The sequence below is a fragment of the Cucurbita pepo genome, chromosome 1 (genome assembly GCF_057944985.1).
Source record: "Cucurbita pepo subsp. pepo isolate OVF chromosome 1, ASM5794498v1, whole genome shotgun sequence".
NCBI lineage: Eukaryota > Viridiplantae > Streptophyta > Magnoliopsida > Cucurbitales > Cucurbitaceae > Cucurbita > Cucurbita pepo.
Window position 1 is genome coordinate 20,159,595 of NC_141798.1, and position 18,617 is coordinate 20,178,211.

The 18,617-nt window shown below is 34.8% G+C and overlaps 3 protein-coding genes across 6 annotated transcripts; all 3 read left to right on the forward strand.

The window, feature by feature from the left end:
• The first annotated feature begins 5,653 nt into the window (after positions 1–5,653).
• On the forward strand, positions 5,654–8,659 carry LOC111798983 (putative methylesterase 11, chloroplastic). The gene is made up of 5 exons (XM_023682358.2): positions 5,654–6,113; positions 6,243–6,479; positions 7,051–7,194; positions 7,747–7,878; positions 8,079–8,659. The coding sequence occupies exons 1-5, from the start codon at positions 5,775–5,777 to the stop codon at positions 8,358–8,360; spliced, it is 1,134 nt and encodes a 377-aa protein (XP_023538126.1). The 5' UTR covers positions 5,654–5,774; the 3' UTR covers positions 8,361–8,659.
• A 904-nt stretch (positions 8,660–9,563) lies between these two features.
• Positions 9,564–12,452, forward strand: LOC111799025 (protein SPIRAL1-like 3). Of its 3 annotated transcripts, none has more exons than XM_023682410.2 (3): positions 9,564–9,720; positions 10,920–11,167; positions 12,126–12,452. In XM_023682410.2, exons 2-3 carry the CDS (start codon positions 10,940–10,942, stop codon positions 12,204–12,206), a joined length of 309 nt encoding a protein of 102 aa, XP_023538178.1. In that variant the 5' UTR covers positions 9,564–9,720; positions 10,920–10,939; the 3' UTR covers positions 12,207–12,452. The 3 variants fall into 3 exon arrangements, with proteins under 3 accessions (XP_023538178.1, XP_023538193.1, XP_023538185.1); XM_023682425.2 differs by having other exon boundaries at positions 9,630–9,771; XM_023682417.2 differs by having other exon boundaries at positions 9,648–9,829.
• A 646-nt stretch (positions 12,453–13,098) lies between these two features.
• LOC111798970 (uncharacterized) lies at positions 13,099–17,439 on the forward strand. Of its 2 annotated transcripts, XM_087127206.1 has the most exons (11): positions 13,099–13,332; positions 14,035–14,164; positions 14,424–14,562; positions 14,678–14,890; positions 15,063–15,201; positions 16,202–16,352; positions 16,438–16,547; positions 16,622–16,719; positions 16,813–16,882; positions 17,116–17,227; positions 17,334–17,439. In XM_087127206.1, the coding sequence occupies exons 1-10, from the start codon at positions 13,240–13,242 to the stop codon at positions 17,203–17,205; spliced, it is 1,233 nt and encodes a 410-aa protein (XP_086983332.1). In that variant the 5' UTR covers positions 13,099–13,239; the 3' UTR covers positions 17,206–17,227; positions 17,334–17,439. The 2 variants fall into 2 exon arrangements, with proteins under 2 accessions (XP_086983332.1, XP_086983328.1); XM_087127202.1 differs by having other exon boundaries at positions 13,100–13,332; positions 17,116–17,439.
• The last annotated feature ends 1,178 nt before the right edge of the window (positions 17,440–18,617 follow it).

An 18,617-nucleotide genomic window follows, 5' to 3' on the forward strand; every position in this document is an offset into this window, starting at 1 on the left:
ATATTTTTTAATGGTATAATATATTATAGGATTCTTCTTCATCACTAATAATAGTTTTTCCGCTATATTTTGTTATAGCTTTACTCATGACTATAAAATGTATGACTCTTTATGATATCCTTTTATTATGATGCATTTAGAAGACGAAACAAAAAGGAAAAAAGGAAAAAGGGAAGAGAATTTGATGATAAACAAAGAAATTGAAGCAAAGATAGAAGTAAATCCATGTGCATTCACTCAAAGGCTTCATTGAAGCAAAAACAACTCTACCAACCCAAGTTTACATTCATCAACACAATCCACCTAATGTTTCCAACAACTAAAGCAAAAACAAACAAAATCCCTAAAGGAATTCCAAACTGATACTTTAATTCAAATCCAAGCATATTATATACATTAAACTCGAACATATATCGGTTGTTATAGTCAATTTAAACATAACTCAACTGGTTAAGACACATGTTATCGAAAAAGAAAGTAGTTACACCAACATTTATGTTAGGATAAGTCATGTTCATTTAATTCACGGAATGAAGAGTATGAGAAGGAGTAGGGAGAGATTTCTAAGGAGTAGGGAGAGATTTCTCATTGTTAGCTAAACCGGGTATAGAGACAAAACTAAGACCTAAAACTAACCTGAAAAATCCAATCCTAACAAAATTTTTGTGAAGAATCTTCGTTTTGATCTTTCGAAAAGTAAATAGAAAATTCTTTGTAGATAGAGACGGAGATGAAAAAGGTTTCTCTATCCTCACTCTCGTCTCGTGAACATCTCTAATTAAAATAAGATGTGACGAATTCAATAAACTCATCTCTAGCTCATATATTCGAATCTAAACATAAACATATGCATGTGAATCCAACGAAATACTTTCATAGATTGAGGCGAATTATAAGATAATAATTATTGCTAAAAGCCAAGGCCCTAAGTCTTCAATTATTATTATTATTATTATTGAACCCTAAATAATACATGAAATGAAATCTTCCAAGAAGCTACTGTGGTACGATCCATGAAATTGCAAACCAAAAAAAAAAAAAAAAATTGTACTTTCAATTTTTCTTAATACATCCAAGCCAGTGTTCAAACAATACAAAATCCCTTCCTAATTTTCTTTTAACTTTTTATAAATCATTTGTAAGGTACCATAAAACGACCACGGAAAAGACACCCGAATAAGTTTAGTTCTTAAATTTCTTACTCGTATTTAATAAGTTTATGTGACACCCGAGTAAATGAGGGCTCTTTTTCGATGACTTCGTCATAGAAATTTCATGATTAAGTGTGTTTTACTTAGACCTTCACTCTTAAGAAACGAGGAGTAGATAACGTGACCATGTCGTAGAAGATGTAGTGAAATATCGAGAAAAATAAAAAATGAAAACTTTTAAGGTTTGGGTTCGGGTTCTTAAATGATGTATAAATAATGTATGTTGCATGTGACTTAGTGAGCAATAGTGACACAAAGAAGTACAAGCAAAGGACATCCAACCAACACACCACTTTCTATCATTTTTTTCTTTTAATTATTACATTTATATTTGTGTTTAGGGAAATCAAACAATAATGGCCACTCTTAAATTATAATTATAATTTTTTAATTTTGACATTTGTATATATTTACCCTAAAATTTCTAAATTTCTAAATTTTATTTAATAAAATCTCTAAATTCTTAATTTTATTTTAATAAATTATTCACTTATTCAATAATTTTTTTCTTTTATATTATGCAATTTGGGTTATTATAGTTTGAAAATTGTGAATTTATTAATTCCAAGTTACGAATATTTCATACGTTTCAAACTTAGCTTCTACCCACAAATTAAATTAATAAATACAATATTTTCGAAATTAAAAAATTAAATATAACGAGTGATTTGAAATATATTATTTTAAGTTTACCATGTTTAAATCCTATAAATTAAATAAGTATTTGTTTTTTTTCTTTATAGAAATTAAATATATCCAATAATATATATATATATATATATATATATATATATGACGTGGATAATTTTGAAATGGACGTGAATTTAAAATGGGAAAAGGGGATGCAAAAGCACATGGAAAAAGGGAGGGCATCACATGTGTGATTGATTCCCTTAATAAAATTAAAAATTAAAAATTAAAAATTCAACACAAAGGGCAGAGGGGGCAGGAGGGGCAGGAGGGGCAGGAGGGGCAGGAAGGGCAGGGGGCAGGGACCAAACCTAGCCATCTCCATCATTTCTTGACTACCTTCCAACAAGCATCATCACAAATTATACACATGATCTGCCTTCTACCTTCACTCTATTCATAATCATGCCTTAATCCACCTATGTTATAACGACGTTTATGCTTCTCGGGTCCTTTTTTTACTTCTTTTCATGTCTCCTCAATCATTTTCAAATCGATCAATGTCGAGTTACTGATATATGTTCTATCAGCTTCATTATTTTTCGAAATATTCAACGAATTGAACAAATAATAATTGCTCGTTGTAATTCCTCAACCTTACGTTTTAGAAAGTTTCATTGGAGTGTTGTGGGATTGTTGGGTAAATTCATAATCCTCGGCCAAAGTAATGAAGAGATCTCAATCATACTCGTAAGTTTATTTAATAATGATGTAATTATTTCGTTGATTAAAACTTTAATTTATTATTTTTATGTTTAATTTGAGGAATAAATTTATTTCGTTCTATAATTTATAATTTTGATTAGATATATATAAATTTCGGGACCATTTGAAGTTACTCATTTCCTAGCTTTGTTGACCTAATCGATAGTAGGTGGGTTGAACCTATTTCTTTATACGTTCCATAGTCAATTATTTATAATTGTTTTTAATATGGAATCACTACAACGGGAGTCAGATTCAGATTACCTTGTTGATTGAATACCTCAAGATAAGAACATTGTTTGAGATTCGAATCACTCCACAAGCAAGATCAATCATGTCTAGCTTGAATGATTCTTGTCAATCAAATATCTCAATGCAAGAACACTTGTTTGAGATTCGAGTCACTCTACAAGCAAGATTGATCATGTCGAGCTTGAATGATTCTACATGCAACCTAAATTACATAGAATTGCAAAGAAACTTAGTCGAGAATGCACAAATACTCCTTCTACTATATTTTGCAAGTTTACTTACAAATATAACATACATGGCTTAATATAGCGTCAAAATGAAACTATTAAATGCATTCCAAGAATTGTAACATTCATACTTTATAGCTATAATTAACCACGGTGTAAATGTAACTCAAGCATTTATAATAATGAATCTTCATTCTTGTTTAGTGTAGCATGAATTGAAATATCTTTAGATAATTTGAATGGGGTCGGTAAAGAATTGATTTTATATTTTTAATGAAAAAAAAAGAAAAAAAAAAAAAGAATAAATGTGGGTGTGTCTGGAAATTCTTTGATGTAAGTATTGACAAATTGATATAAATCAATTATTAAATCATAGTCTTCAAAATTGACAGTTCATTGGGATCTACAAACTCACATGCTTTTTTTTCCATGGAGATGACCAAATCTTCTTTTGACTTAATTATTTTATTTACTTAATTTATCACATTATTAAAAACAAATAAATAAATAATTTTAATTATTTCTTTTATTGCGACTTTCAAACCCTTTGAAATTTATTATTTTTTTTAATTTCGTTAAGAATTTTAAAAAATATAATAAAAATAAAAGAGAGAAAAAAAAATATCAATTTTAAAAATAAAAAATCAGAAAATGATTAATCATATTGACTAAGAGTGTGATGACCAATTATTTCAAAAATTAGCACCCTAAATATTGGGCTTTATTAGGCCCATCTTTTCTTTTATGGGCTTATTAGGCCCATCTTTTCTTTTATGGGCTATATTAGGCCCATCTCTTATTTTATGGGCCTTGTGAATGAAAATGTATTTTGGTTTTTTATTAAATTAATAAAAATTCTAAACAAAAAGGGGAAAAAGTTACCAATATAATCCATAAATAAAATACCAATGATGAAGATTAAAGTTTTTTTTATTTATTTTTATTTTTAATATATTTAATTCTCTCCCACTGCTAACCCACTTCTAAAATCCCTAACACATCACCATAATAATAATATATTATTATTATTATTATTATTATTATTATTTATTAATAAATAATAATAATAATAATAATAATAAATAAACTTTTTCAGCTTTCATGTGTAACGGTTGATCCTAACTGAAGTTTTTGGACCACAAAGAAACCCATAAAAAATTGGTACAACTTGGAGCAACCTTAATTATAATGCCTAAGGACTTGGCCTAGATTGTTGTGAAAGCCATTCTTTTTCATCTTCATTATTCACTTTATTTTCAATTCTCGAACATTCAATCAATCAGGGTTCGTATCATTCAGTCGGAATAAAAAATAAATTGAAAGTCGGAGAAAATCTTCCATTTGAGTCGTTTAATTAAATTCGATACTCGATAGTTCGGTTTAAGTCATTTCACTTGTAACAACCAAACCTCACTACTAACCGATATCGTCCATTTTGACCTGTTAAGTGTGGCTATTAACCTCAAAGTTTTAAAATGTGTCTATTAGGGGAGAGATTGTTACACCTTTACAGGGAGTGTTTCATTCTCTCGCCCAGCATCTTGTGGATCTTCAGTTGGAGAAAGAAACGAACGAACCGAAACAAAGGAAAAGGTGAGTTTGAAAAAGGGTTTTGAGGAGGGTTTGGAATTGAAAGCCCAAGCATATGGGGGATCACTTGGATCATGTGCACAAAATTGGAACCCATTATTACACCTTCACATGATTGATTTTATCTTTGGTTGGCTCCAAGTGTGAAACATATGCTATGTTATCATGTTATTACCCCTTTTTATACCTTACACCAACAAGTGGTCCAAAACCCCTTTCTCATTTGCCCATTTCTCATCTCTCATTTGAATCCACCCATCATCATTAGAACCAAGATCGAGTATCTTATAGTTTATTTACATATTTCGTGTATCGTTTCTATAAGCACGCTTTAAACTTAAGGGCCGGTTGTTGATTAGCTTAATTATGACAACAATTTAGTATAACATTCGTAATCTAACTCAAAATCCTTCTCTCAATTTACACGGTAAGATTTAAGTCATATTGCAACCATACAATTCCATCTCTTGTTTATACTGTGACCTAAATCCTCAAACCTAAGAATCCATTCATGTATGAGTTAGCCCATGTTGCCTATCCATGAAGGAGAGCGTTAAGTCAATAAATCGGTCCATCAGTAGTCTCCATGGTGAAAACACTAACATCATTGACTCCAATGAAGTAAGCGGAAGACCGTCGGTAAGCTACTCTTATCTATCCTGGTGTTCGATAGTACTCATAGTATTAGTCTCAATAGCAATTCTTATAGTAGAATTAGAAATACTGACGCACGTTGTGAGCATCTTAGATAGGAAGGAACGACATTAACAGTGTGGTAGTACGATTTTATCTTAGCCAACTCTTCATTGCTTTATCCACGATTTGTTAGATTCATGAACTTCAAATGGAAAGAAGCTAAAGTACAATAATGGACTTAAATTTTCGTTTTTAAAAAAGTAATATTCTTATTTTTAAATTTTTTTTACAATATTATCGTAATTCCACTAAAAAAAAAGTATAAATTTCCGTCTATCGTCTTCAACCGAAAGTGGCACGCACTTTAGCATCCTTCGCTAGCGCCTCGCCACCACTGTTGTTCGTCTTCTTTGTTGACACTTTTTTCAATTCGTATCTTGTTTGTGCACTTTATGCTCCGAAAATGGGTAATTTATGTGCCTGTCTCGCACCCAAATCAATGAAGAAAAAACCCACCAAGCGCCTTCACAACCCACCTCCGACCACCAATTCTACCAAAAGATGGACCCGAGTTCGTTCTTCCAGGAAAGAAAAATCCGATGCTGTTCTGACTCAAGAGCAAGTTCTCGCCGCCGCGATTCTGTTCCAACAGCAGAATGGCCGCGACCCTTTTGATCGGACCACTTCTGTCCGGTACCCGAAATCAGGGTCGAAGAATAGCAACACTCTGCCGAGGAGCTCTAGTTCGCGGGCTCGGGCTCTTACCGATCCCCTGCTTCAGCCTCATCAGCTTGTTAGCGAGGTTGTGATTAAACCCCCTTTTTTGAACTGTTTTGCTTCTTTTTTAGTTCATGAATTGATGGAGTCTCTGCATTTCGGAATGGGTTGGTTGATTTCATTTGTTTTGACGCTTTCTCCTCTGTTCATGCAGAATGTAAAACTTGAGGATATAGAAACGAATCATTTTGTTCTTGTCCATGGTGGTGGCTTTGGTGCTTGGTGTTGGTATAAAACCATAGCACTTCTAGAAGAAGGGGGTTACAAAGCTACTGCCATAGATTTAGCTGGTTCTGGAGTTCATTCATTTGATCCTAATCGCATCACAAGTCTTTTGCAATATGTGCACCCGCTTACTGATTTCCTTCAAATGCTTCCTGAGGGGGAAAAGGTCTTTGAACTCATCCATTAATTCCTTTTTCAGTTCTGTTTAATGTTTCTGATGTTGTTCCTTAATCAAGTTAGAGCTTAGAGGTAAAAATCTAAAACTCGTTACGGACCAAGCCCACAACTAGCATATATTGTCCTCTTTAGCTTTCCCTTTTGGATTTCTCCTTAAAGTTTTTAAAATGCTTTGTTAGGAAGATGTTTCCCCACTCCTATAAAAAGATTTCGTTATCCTCCCCAACGGATGTGATATCTCACAATCCACCCCATTCGGGGCCTAGCGTCCTTGCTGGCACTTGTTTCCAGACCCCCCAATCCATCCCTTTAGAGTCCAACGTTCTTGTTGGCACACCTCCTCTTGTCCACCCCTTTTTGGGCTCATCCTCCTTGCTGGAACATCGCCTTGTATATGTAATAGCTTAAGTCCACCTCTAGTAGATATTGTTCAATGTGGACTTTCCCGTTTGGGTTTCCTCTTCGGGTTACAAGTGCCATATACTAGAAAGGCTAGTTTTACTGAAAAAGGTTTTGTTTCCTTCCTCATATTTTGGAACTTCCTTACTCTATTCATGCAGGTTATCTTGGTGGGACATGATTTTGGCGGTGCATGTATAGCATATGCAATGGAGTTATTTCCTTTTAGAATTTCAAAAGCCATATTCATCGCTGCAGCAATGTTGAGTAATGGACAGAACACTTTAGACATGTTTTCTCAGCAGGTATGCATTCTAATCTGTTGTTAATCTGTGATTCATAGATACATGTTCTGTTGAGGTATCTGAATTGTGTTGAGGATTGTTAGGAGAGGAATTCCACGTCGGCTAATCGACTAATTAAGGGGTTGATTATGAGTTTATAAGTAAGAAATACATCTTCATTCGTATGAGGCCTTTTGAGGAAACACAAAACAAAGCCATACGAGCTCATGCTCAAAGTGGACAATATCATACCATTGTAGAGATTCGTGATTCCTAACTAGCTATTAGAGTCATGCCCTTAACTTAGCCATGTCAATAGAATCATTAAACGTCGAACAAAGAAGTTGTGAGCCTCGAAGGTGTAGTCAAAAGTGTCGAACAAAACGTGTACTTTGTTCGAGGACTCCATAAACCTTAATAGAGGGCTCTATGTTGTACTTTGTTCGAGGGGAGGATTGTTGAGAGAGGAGTCCCACATCGGCTAATTAAGGGACCATGCTCAAAGTGGACAATATCATACCAATTTGGAGATTCGTGGTTCCTAACAAATGGTGTCTTCTTTGCCTACTGCAGGCTGGTGCAGATGATCTAATGCGGCAGGCTCAGACATTTTCATATGCAAATGGGAACGATCGTCCTCCAACCTCTATTAATTTCGAGAAATCGTTGTTGAGGGACTTGTTTTTCAATCAATGTCCTGCCAAGGTAATGGGGTTGAGAAACATTGAATATGCATACTTTTTTCCCCATAAGCTCATAAGCTCATAAGCTAAAAGGCATGTTTGGGAGTGATTTTGGTCGTGTTCAACATTAACCGTTGCTCGTGTTCAACATTAACCATTGCTCGTGTTCTTTTGCCTCTTTCGTTTCATACTAGCTCATGGCCGTTTGTATTCATGGTCCAGGATGTGGCTCTGGCGTCTGTATCAATGAGACCGATGCCATTTGCGCCTATTTTGGAGAAGCTCTGCCTTACAGACTTAAACTATGGATTGGTCAAGCGGTTTTACATAGAAACTCCAGAAGACAATGCCATTCCCATCACATTACAGGACAGCATGATAAACAAAAGCCCCCCACAACAGGTCTTTCGGCTAAAAGGTGCAGATCATTCCCCTTTCTTCTCAAAGCCTCAAGCTCTAAACAAGCTATTGGTAGAGATCTCAAAGATCAAAACACCATCATAGCATCATTCGACTCGGAAACGACTCAGAAATCTGTGAAAATCTTCGCCCGGATCGTAAGGTCAGAACATATGAATAATGTATAGGCTCATTAAACATCAAGAACAGTAAAAGTTCTGGTTACTTGATTAAAAAATGAATCATGCTTCCTTTTACATTTGTATGCTCTTTCTTTGTTTCTGTTTCTGGGAGGATTTAGGGGATTTTTGTTTGCTTTCCCCTTCGTCCCTAGGAATTTTTGCAGCAACAACTATATTGTTTCAAGGATAAACAATTATAATACACATCCAGAAAGTGACTCATGTCTGCGCATGTTAAAGGTATGTGACTAATATCAACTTGATACCGATTTGAACTCATTTGATATCAACTTAATAGTCATGCCTACACATGTTAAAGGTGACCGATATCAACGTAAAAGTCATTTGAACTCATCTGATATCAACTTAATAGCCATTTGAACTCTTCTAATCCAACTATCTACACATGATAAAGGTGATCGATATCAAATTAATAGCCATTTGAACTCATCTGATCCAACTTCCTGCACGTGTTAAAGGTGACTAATATCAACTTAATAGCCATTTTCAACTTGGTTAAGTATAACGAGATTCCAATTCGACCACACACGAAAAGTGGGAGAACAAAATAACTTATACCCATCAATTGTTTGTACAAAATAACTTATACCCATAAATTGTTTGTGTAGTTGTATCCCCTACCCAAGGTTTGTAAGCCGTTGTTATTTCTCTATTTCTTGCTTATATAACGTCTATTTCAAAAATCTCTCTCTACCCTCGTTTTCTAAAACCTTCTCTTAAAATCGAGGCCAGAGGCTCGAGCATACGTCGCTTGGCCGTAGGCGACGCAAGAACGAATTGACTTAGCTCACTTGTCGTTGGGAAGTGAGTGCCACACAATCGCAAGTCGCTTGACCGTAGGCGACACAAGAACGAATTGGCTTAGCTCACTTGTCGTTGGGAAGTGAGTGCCACACAATCGCAAGTTCTCTCCCATTGAAAGTGGGATTGTGACCCAAATATCAAAATCAACTCCTATTAATTGGAAATTCCAACAAAAAAAAAAAAAAAAAGAGAGAGAGAGAGAGAGAGAGAGCATAATTTATTTATTAAATTGGTTCCACCGACAGATCCGGTGGCCTTGCATTTCCGACTAATTTCCGTTTTAATTATAATAATATAAGAACAATAATAATAAGATTTGAAAATTTGAAAATAATATTTAATAGCATCTCAGGTTCTCTGGTTGTGGCCTGTGTTGCGAAGGTGCTCTGCTGTCTTCCATCGTCTGCCTCCTTATCTCTTCCTTTTGATCCCATTTTCATTCACAGAACATTTTCGAGGTACCCGCTTTAAATCTTTACCTTCTCATTTCAGATCCACGTTTCTTTAAGGTTTTGTTCGCCGATCTGATCATTTGTTGCTATTTTCCCGCACTCCATTTCCGTCTTTGTACGTACTCTCGTGATATACTTGATTCACTGTCTACATTGTTTTCGTTTACCAATTTGATTTATGTTCTTTGATCTTTGATGAGGTTGAATTGAAATGTGATCCTTGTTTTGGTTTTGAATCGATTGAAATGTTGAAATGTTTGTTGCTGGATGCTGTGTGAGCTCAAAATTATAGCACGCTTGTTTGTAGTGGATCTGTAAGAAGAAGACTGGGAATATTTGAAGCATGATATGAATCATGCATAGAAATGAAGAATTCATACCATGTGGTTCGCAGTTTGCTAAGTGTTATAGTAAATGATGTAGGTATTAGTTTATTGTCAGCTGATTAATAAAGTTGCCAATTCACCTCAAACAGAACTGCGAAAGTAAAAATATCCATATTCTTTCGTAAACATTTCAAAAGTACTGAAATCTTTTAAAATATTGGACAAAAATCGATGTAACAATGACTAAGACGCTTGCCTAAATTAAGTTTGCATTAAGAAACATTGACTTTTCGTCCAATATTCTAATAGTTGTTCTATTTCAATCGTAGTTTTTTAAACATGGTCAAAGTAACATTGCAACTTTGGAAAGAATAGACATTTTTTAAACAAAAGACGGTACTTTTTATAATTTAGCCATTTTTGAATTGAGAACTTGCTGCTTATGAAGATGTGCAATAGATTTTTTTCATCTAGTTTTGTTCATCAGTGGTTGTAGCTTTGTACCTTCTTCTTTTATTCATTGAAATACTATTAATAATGTAGAGCCGGCTTGGTAGACGTCAACAAGGGCCAAATGGTCATCGTAGCTCTTTACCCTGATATTTTATTAACTAAATTTCAGAATTGGGTTGATAGTCTTCAACAAGAGCCTTTGGATCACGATTTTGTGCTTAAACAAGCAAAAGCATTTTATATATACTGTTGCTGTATATGCCAAATGTATGATATTGGCAATTTATGCCTATAACTTTATTTCCCTCTGACTTCTCTGGATGTTATTTCCTTTATGGTATGCCCCCTTTTTCTCTTTATATAGTCTAATAGTTAAATGTGTTATCACTATAATTACATCTGGGTCTTATGTTGTTGTGTTAACAGGAGAAACAAAAGGCTTGAAAATGGGTCGTGGAGTTAGCAGCGGCGGTGGACAGAGTTCCTTGGGCTACCTGTTTGGAGGTGGGGAGCCGGCCAACAATGTGCAAGCTTCTAAGAAACCCAATGGATCTTCTCAGCCTACCTCTTCTACTTCACAACCTGCTGATAAACACATACCTGCTGGCATTCCGGGGAATCATACTAACAATTACCATAGAGCAGATGGACAGAACTGTGGCAACTTTATCACGGTAGGCTCTTTGTTTTCTTGTTGGATTGAAATGTTTTGTGCTGATAGTTATTCACCAACTATCCTGACCTTCCACTGTCATAGTTATAACACCATAACTGTAACAGTCAAAGCCAAAAGCCCACCGTTAGTAGATATTGTCCTCTTTGGACTTTCCCTTTCAGCCCCTCAAGATTTTTAAAACGTGTCCGAGAGGTTTGCACACCCTTATAAATAATAGTTTGTTCCCCTCTTCCATACTTGGACAAGTCTTTTTCCCTTTGACCTTACTAATTGGTTAACTGTGTTTAAAAAATGTTTAAGTTGGTACAATCTTTGATAATCATGGCGAGTGATGGGCCGAAAGTGAAGGCAGAGAGGAAATAGCTTAGGCCATTGTTCTAGAGGAAAAGGCTAATACAGTTGGCAGATAGGAAATTCCTGAAACATTAGGAAGATTGATGTCTCAATAAACCAAAGGGTGAAGAAAGCAGTGCACCAGTTACATCTACAGGAGCTTCTCACCCATCATTTTCTTAGAACTTCTTTCTTGGGGACATAACCAAAGAAAAGATTGTAATAACAATAGATGTGCTCAAGAAAATTTGTTAATTATTAACGTAACGCACAAGTCCACCATTAGCCGATATTATCCTCTTTGGGCTTTCCTTTTCGGACTTCCTCTCAAGATTTTTAAATTCCTCTGGGAGAGGGAGGTTTCTACACCCTTAAATGTTTCGTTCTACTCCTCAACCGATGTGGGATCTCACAATTAAGTACTGATGAGATCCTCAATGCTATTCAACTGTTTCAATTTTTGATCCGAGAAAGATTCAATTTTTAATCTGAAAGTTCTGAAGAATGCTTCGTCAAAGTGTTCTGTATCTGAATCAATGGTTGATTATGGCTTTATTTCAAATCTGAATCCTCATTTATATATATAACCATTGGAATGTAAACGTTGGTGCATGTATTGACAGGATCGTCCATCGACCAAGGTTCACGCCGCACCTGGTGGCGGATCTTCTCTGGACTTCCTGTTCGGAAACGGCAAGAGCTAAGTTGGTTAAGAACCAAGAAAGACCCACTATTGGTGGCTATCATATGTAAACTAGAACATTATATATTTCTACTTATGCACGAGGTTGTCTCCTCATGGTCAGAACCGTAGGCATGCGCTGGTGCTGATGGGCACTTCATGATGCTTTGTTTGAAACAAAAGTGATTATTGTATCTTGTTCTCCTCTGAATCTCTGGCATTCGCCTGTTTATGAACTCTTATGTTTGGCTCTCGCCATTAATTTCAATTCTGAATCTCACAGTCCACCCTTTCTGAATAACATCGCACCATTTAAAGAAAGATTATGTCTTAAACTTTAGACTTAATCAACATGATGATGGTTGTACTTTTGTACTCTTTTTTTTTTTTTTGGTTAAATTTATTATTAAAAACTTGAAATTTAGTAAAAACGGTTGAAGATTGTTGGGAGTGAGTTCAGGACTAATCGTGAGTTTATAAGAAATACATCTTCATTCATATGAAGAGAATGAAGAGGTATTTTGGAGAAACTAAAGACTCAAAGTGGATAATATTATCTCATAACAAAATCTATTGAATACATTAGTCAATATTATTTGATCGTGGAGATCTGCATTCCTAGCCATATGAAAAACTCTCAACTCTCATAATTATTTTAATTAATTTTAAAAATTTTAAAATGTAGATTTATTTTATTCGAAAGACCATGAACTTGTTCAAATTAATTCGCATAAATTTTCTTTTTAATTTTTTTATTTAAAAGAGAGTGATTTTAGAAGTTAAAGAAAATTATGGTAGTAGTAGATAATTATTTTCGACACAATGGTTATTATACAGCGTTTTCCCCCTTTTATAAAAAATAAAAAATTATTATTATTATAAATGCTAAATATAAAAAAGAAAAATGGAATTTATAGGGAAAAAGGGCTCTCAATTCTACGTGAGAATCAGAAGCTTTAAGCAGCTAGGGTTTTCTGCAGCCTCCCTTGGCGCCTTACTGCTGTAAGTGAAGGGAGGAGAAGATCGAACCTTGGATTTGTTTCAGAGGTTCTACAATGGCGACTATCGTTCAAACATCTGAGGAAGATGCGGCGCTCACTGTCGTTCGCTTTGCCTCTGAGCTCGCTTGGGCCGACGCCGGTTCTGAGGTTCCCAATTTTTATTCTTTTACTTTCTCTTTCAATTCAGTTTGGTGCGTTTTTCAGCGCCGTCCATGTCTTGAGTTTGTTGCTGGCACTAAGCTTACACCTTCACCGAGATTTGTTTCTCGCTGCTCCACCGTCTATTTTAGGTTTTTTTTTTTTTTTTTTTTTTTTTTTTTTTTTTTTTAATTTCATTGAGGAATATGGTTATTGATTTATTCTATCAGAACTTGAAAAATATGGTAAGCTGTTGCGATTTGGAGAGCCTGCATGATGCGTTCTTTCGTATGTGTAGTTCTGGTAATTGACGAAGAGTATGTATTATCACAGACGTCGGAAGATGTGAGAAAACGTTGGTTAATGCGCTCTGTGAGGATACTAGTTCCTTTGCGTAATTTGTATAATCTTTGCTATGTCAGGATGGCTTGCGATTAGATTCTAGGTGCCTTTTCATTTGTTCATAGTCGAACAGTCGAGTGAAATGCGTGTTGTTTATATACTATCTTTTGTCTTCCCGACGATGGCCAAAACGAGGAAATTCTAAGTTTTATTTTTCTCCTCTTTATTTCAAGCGCAATTACTTGAGTTTTTTTTTGTCCATGATGTCAATCAACCGAAATGCACTCTGCCTTTTGATACAATGAATCAACTTGTCACATGTTATTTGTTAGTCTTGGGGCTTATTATTTGGTGTTTGTTGATATTTAGGCTGCTGAGGCACAAGTTAATAGACTCTGCGTAGAAGCCCAAGAATGTATTGTTATGGGAAGATGGTTGGATTTGGCATCTCTAATGCTTACTTCTGCTGACTTGATATTTTCCAAGATTTCGGAAAAAGGTAAATGTAGTTTGGAATTGAAGAATAAGAACATAACACTCCTGGATTTTTCTTTTTTTTTTTTGGGGGGGGGGGGGGGGGGTGATGATTACCTTCTGTTCAAGAGTTGAAATTGTAGCAGAATGAAGGTAGTTGAGGTTGCTTCTTTTATTGTTATTATTATCGTATGAAACTTTCAAGTGGAATAATAGAATTGTCGTGTGGAGGAGAGAGAATGTTTCATCCGTGTAACTGATTCAGTTCTTTTCTTTTGGAACAGATCTTGAGTGTGTGTTCACTGTTATCTGTAATCTTGTCACTAAGTCTGGGAGTCAAAAAGAATTGCTTGAAATGGCAGAGCTTATATCTTCAAAGATTGGCCAACAACCAAATGACAAACCTGCATTGCGCTTAAAGATGTAATGCATCTAATTTGTATATTTTGATTGTATGATTTGGTCTCTTTTTTCCTTTTTGTATATTTTTAATTTGTATATTTTGAATGCATTGCGCTTAAGTTTTCCCCTTTTACAGCTTGTTCAATCTGTACAACTTACTTGAGGATCCATATTGTCGGTTCCATGTTTACATGAAGGCCCTAGATTTAGCTCTTAAGGGGAAGGTCCCTGAACATATACTTCCATCATTAAAAAAGATGGATAGTTTCTTGAGAGAGTGGAATATTGGAATTGTAGAGCAGAGACAACTTTTCCTCGCCATCGCTAATGTTTTGAAAGAAAGTAAGAGGTATTACAAAATGAATTATGCCACTAAACAAGTGCCATTTAATTATCCTTATTACGTTTTACTTACACTATTTGTTACCTCTTTCTTTTTTCCTTTTGATATGAGTAATGTGTTTACGCTTACCAATAATTTAAAACTTAATTTGTTGTTGTTATCTTCTCTTTGATTTCAGTGCCGCAAATGATTATTTCAAGTTCCTTACCAAATACTTGGCGACTTTCTCCGGTGAAGATGCCCATACCTTGAGTGAAGCAAAGGAGGAAGCTGCTCATGCAATTGTTGAATTCGTAAGGGCACCAAACATGTTTAAGGTATTTTAGCATCTTTGTGAATTATATTTTCAAAGATATTTTAGTATAGTTCAAACAACTTATTGCATGGTTACAATTCCATTTGATTCTGTATCACATCTAGCACTAGGGGTCTAGGACAACTCTTTTGTTGGTCAATTTTTCAGTTCATACTTTGATGAGCTGTTTTTTCACTATCTTGTTACTTAGCACCTTGGAATGGTATTTTGGCTTTAGATTGATGGGGCCAACTGTTCTATTGGTTTTATCTGGTATACGTTGGGAACTCATAAGAACTTGCCATTTGGCAGGGTTTATGAGGTGAAGCATCTGTGATTTACTCTTGGTCTATTTGGGATTTCCTCTAGCTAGACATCCTCCTGTCTCATTCTTTATAGACTGGAAAATATGAGAAAGCATTTTGCATGAATGTTTAGATAAGTAGCCAATATCTTCTTTGCTGTTTATGAGCTCAAAGATATCACAGTCGAAGATGTTTGGTAGGAGAATACTGATTCTTGGAGAACTTTGGCTGGGTGAAACGAAACCTGGGTGAGGAAATGGATGATTTGAGGGGACTTGTAGAGAAAAATTGAATGATGTTAATCCTTGAAGAAATGGTGATAATTGTAAGATGCTAGTTGGGAAGTTGTTTGCGAGATCGAGTATTATTTTTCACATTGATGGTTCGGGCTATGTTTGGTTCTTTTTTGTACTTTTGATGGTTTAATTTTCAATAATTTCTTCTTTCTTCTTCATTTTCATTGTGAGGATCTCTCATTCATTTTCTCATGAAATGTTTCCCGTGTTAATTATTGTTGTTTTCTGTTGAAAAAACTATGAAAATTTTCTTATAAAGTTCTTTGGACTGCATGCAAGTATTAAGGATGCATTTTTTTGGCTTGTTTATTTCTATTGGCTACTTATTGAATTATAAGAGAATATTTTACACGATAGCTAAATTCCGCATTTGTGTTTCAAATTTGAAGCTCATTGAAGTGTGATTTCTCTATGTTTGCAGTGTGACTTGTTAGACATGCCTGCTGTAGGGCAACTGGAGAATGATGCCAAATATTCTTTGGTTTATCAGCTTCTGAAGATTTTTCTGGCTCAGAGATTGGATGCTTACTTGGAATTTCAAGCTGCAAATTCTACTTTATTGAAAAGCTATGGTAAAATTCTCGAAGTTATAACTCTAAAAATAAGAGCGAAATTTTTTACTCATACTTGCTGAATGTATTCTTGACTCTGGTGTAGGTCTCGTCCATGAAGACTGTATAGCAAAAATGAGGTTATTGTCATTGGTGGATCTTGGCTCAAATGAATCTGCCCGCATTCCATATGCTCTCATCAAGGACACACTTAGGGTAGATATACATTACCTTTTACAGGGTTTTCTTTTGAATTTTATTTTGTGACTTGATTGTGATCTGTGCTTTAGATCAATGATGATGAGGTGGAACTGTGGGTCGTGAAGGCCATTGCTTCCAAGTTGATTGACTGCAAAATGGACCAGATGAATGAAGTCGTGATTGTGAGGTGTGCTACACTGTATCCACATGGCTGCAATTCCCTTTTTTTGGTTAGCCTAAGTTTATTTAGAACTAATAGCTTTTGGATGCTCGTGTGCAGCCGTTGTACTGAGCGTGTATTTGGGCAGTATCAATGGGAAACACTTAGGACGAAGCTAGCTACATGGAGGGTAAACTTTCTATTTTATTTCTCATAATATCAAGATAGATAATATCTCATTGGTTGTCGAACTTCCTCTACATGTGCAACACTTCCTTTTTAGCAGGCAACTTGAAAATTAATTCTGTAGTCTTGACATCTGGATACCTAAATTTCCATTAGCAAGGACAATGAGTAGTAGTTCTCTGCCTTTCCCTATGATTCTCTGCCTTACTAACACTACAATGGCCGATACTTTTGCAGGGTAATATTGCGAATGTGATTGGCACCATACGAGCAAACAAAATAGTTGATGATGGATCACAGGCTGTGCAAGGTTTGGCAATTCGCTGAAGAGTGGATTTTTTGTTGATCTGTAAGTTAAATCGCCTACCGTTCCTGATTAATACTAGGATGTCTCATGTTCTGCTCAATCCTCTGAATTTGTTCAAATTTTGACATGGAGAACTACATTTGAATAGGAGCTGTTGGTTTACATTAGTGGACTGTATCAATCATCTACACTCCAGGACTTTCAATCGGCTCTCTGATCTTAATTTATTTGAGTAGTGGTATTTTTTGTTTTCATCCCACCTTAGATCAATATTCGTTTAAATATATTTTATTTGTTTGGTTAATAATAGCTATGGTTGTTCTTTTTCTATAGTTATGTGTCCATGTCATGTCTAGTTTAGACATAATTAAACATCTCTTTGTTATCCACGTCTGATCGTTATGGGTTGGTCAGTCCTGCTTTGCGAACATGATATAAATTATGCCTGGTTCTCTTCTTTTATACATCAAGCTTCAAATGTCCCATACTTGAAAATGGTTCAGCATGGGAGGTGTCAAAATGTCCCATGGAGATGCAACCCCTGGGGGATGTGCCTTGATCGAGGTGAGGATCGGGACATTCTTTCCCCGTATCTGGCCCCAAACACCGATCCTTGTAAATAATGTTATATATAGAGAATAATCCCAACCAATCCAATGAAGGACATTTTCTAACATTGTTCCGTCCAGTTCGTTATGCCCCTATCCCCAACTCGAAAGATGGAACTAAACAAACATTAGGTGATTTAACATTTTTTTTCTTTCAAGCTTAGTGTAGAGTTTCTTAAATTTGGCAATTCATGTTTTTGAGCTTCGCGTCAAGAATATTTAAGTAGCATTGATCATTTTATATTGTGAAAGTTCCACTCTTGAATCAAAGACTTTGTTTTTTTTTTTTTTTTTTCTTTTGTTTTAAGGTTTTGGTTGAAATGGAATTGATATATGAGTTTTAATATTTGTGAATTAGAAATTCATGTATTAAAAAGATTTTTAATTTCAATTCACTAAAAGTATAAATAGAAGTCATTAGACAACGATGTTAAAACATAAAGAAATCACTTATTTGGTCGATTAGGTCTCTTCAATAGTTCATATCTAGAGATATACTATATAAGAATTGTCACATCTTATCTATGTAGTCGATACCTAATGCTAACTAAACGAAAAAACACCATACTAATAACTATATGGGTAGAATTTGCATACCTTAAATTTTAGATTTTTGAATTTATTTTGTAATAAACCTTAATAATTATAATCAAAGAAATTATTTTATTAAAATTATACAAAAATTTAATTGATCAATTTGAATATAATTAATTATATAGGCTCTAATTCAAAAATCAAATGGAACATAGTGAAGTAAGATAATATGATAATAATAATAAATTGTAAAATAGTAAGGAAGAAAAAAAAAAAAAAAAGGAACAAAT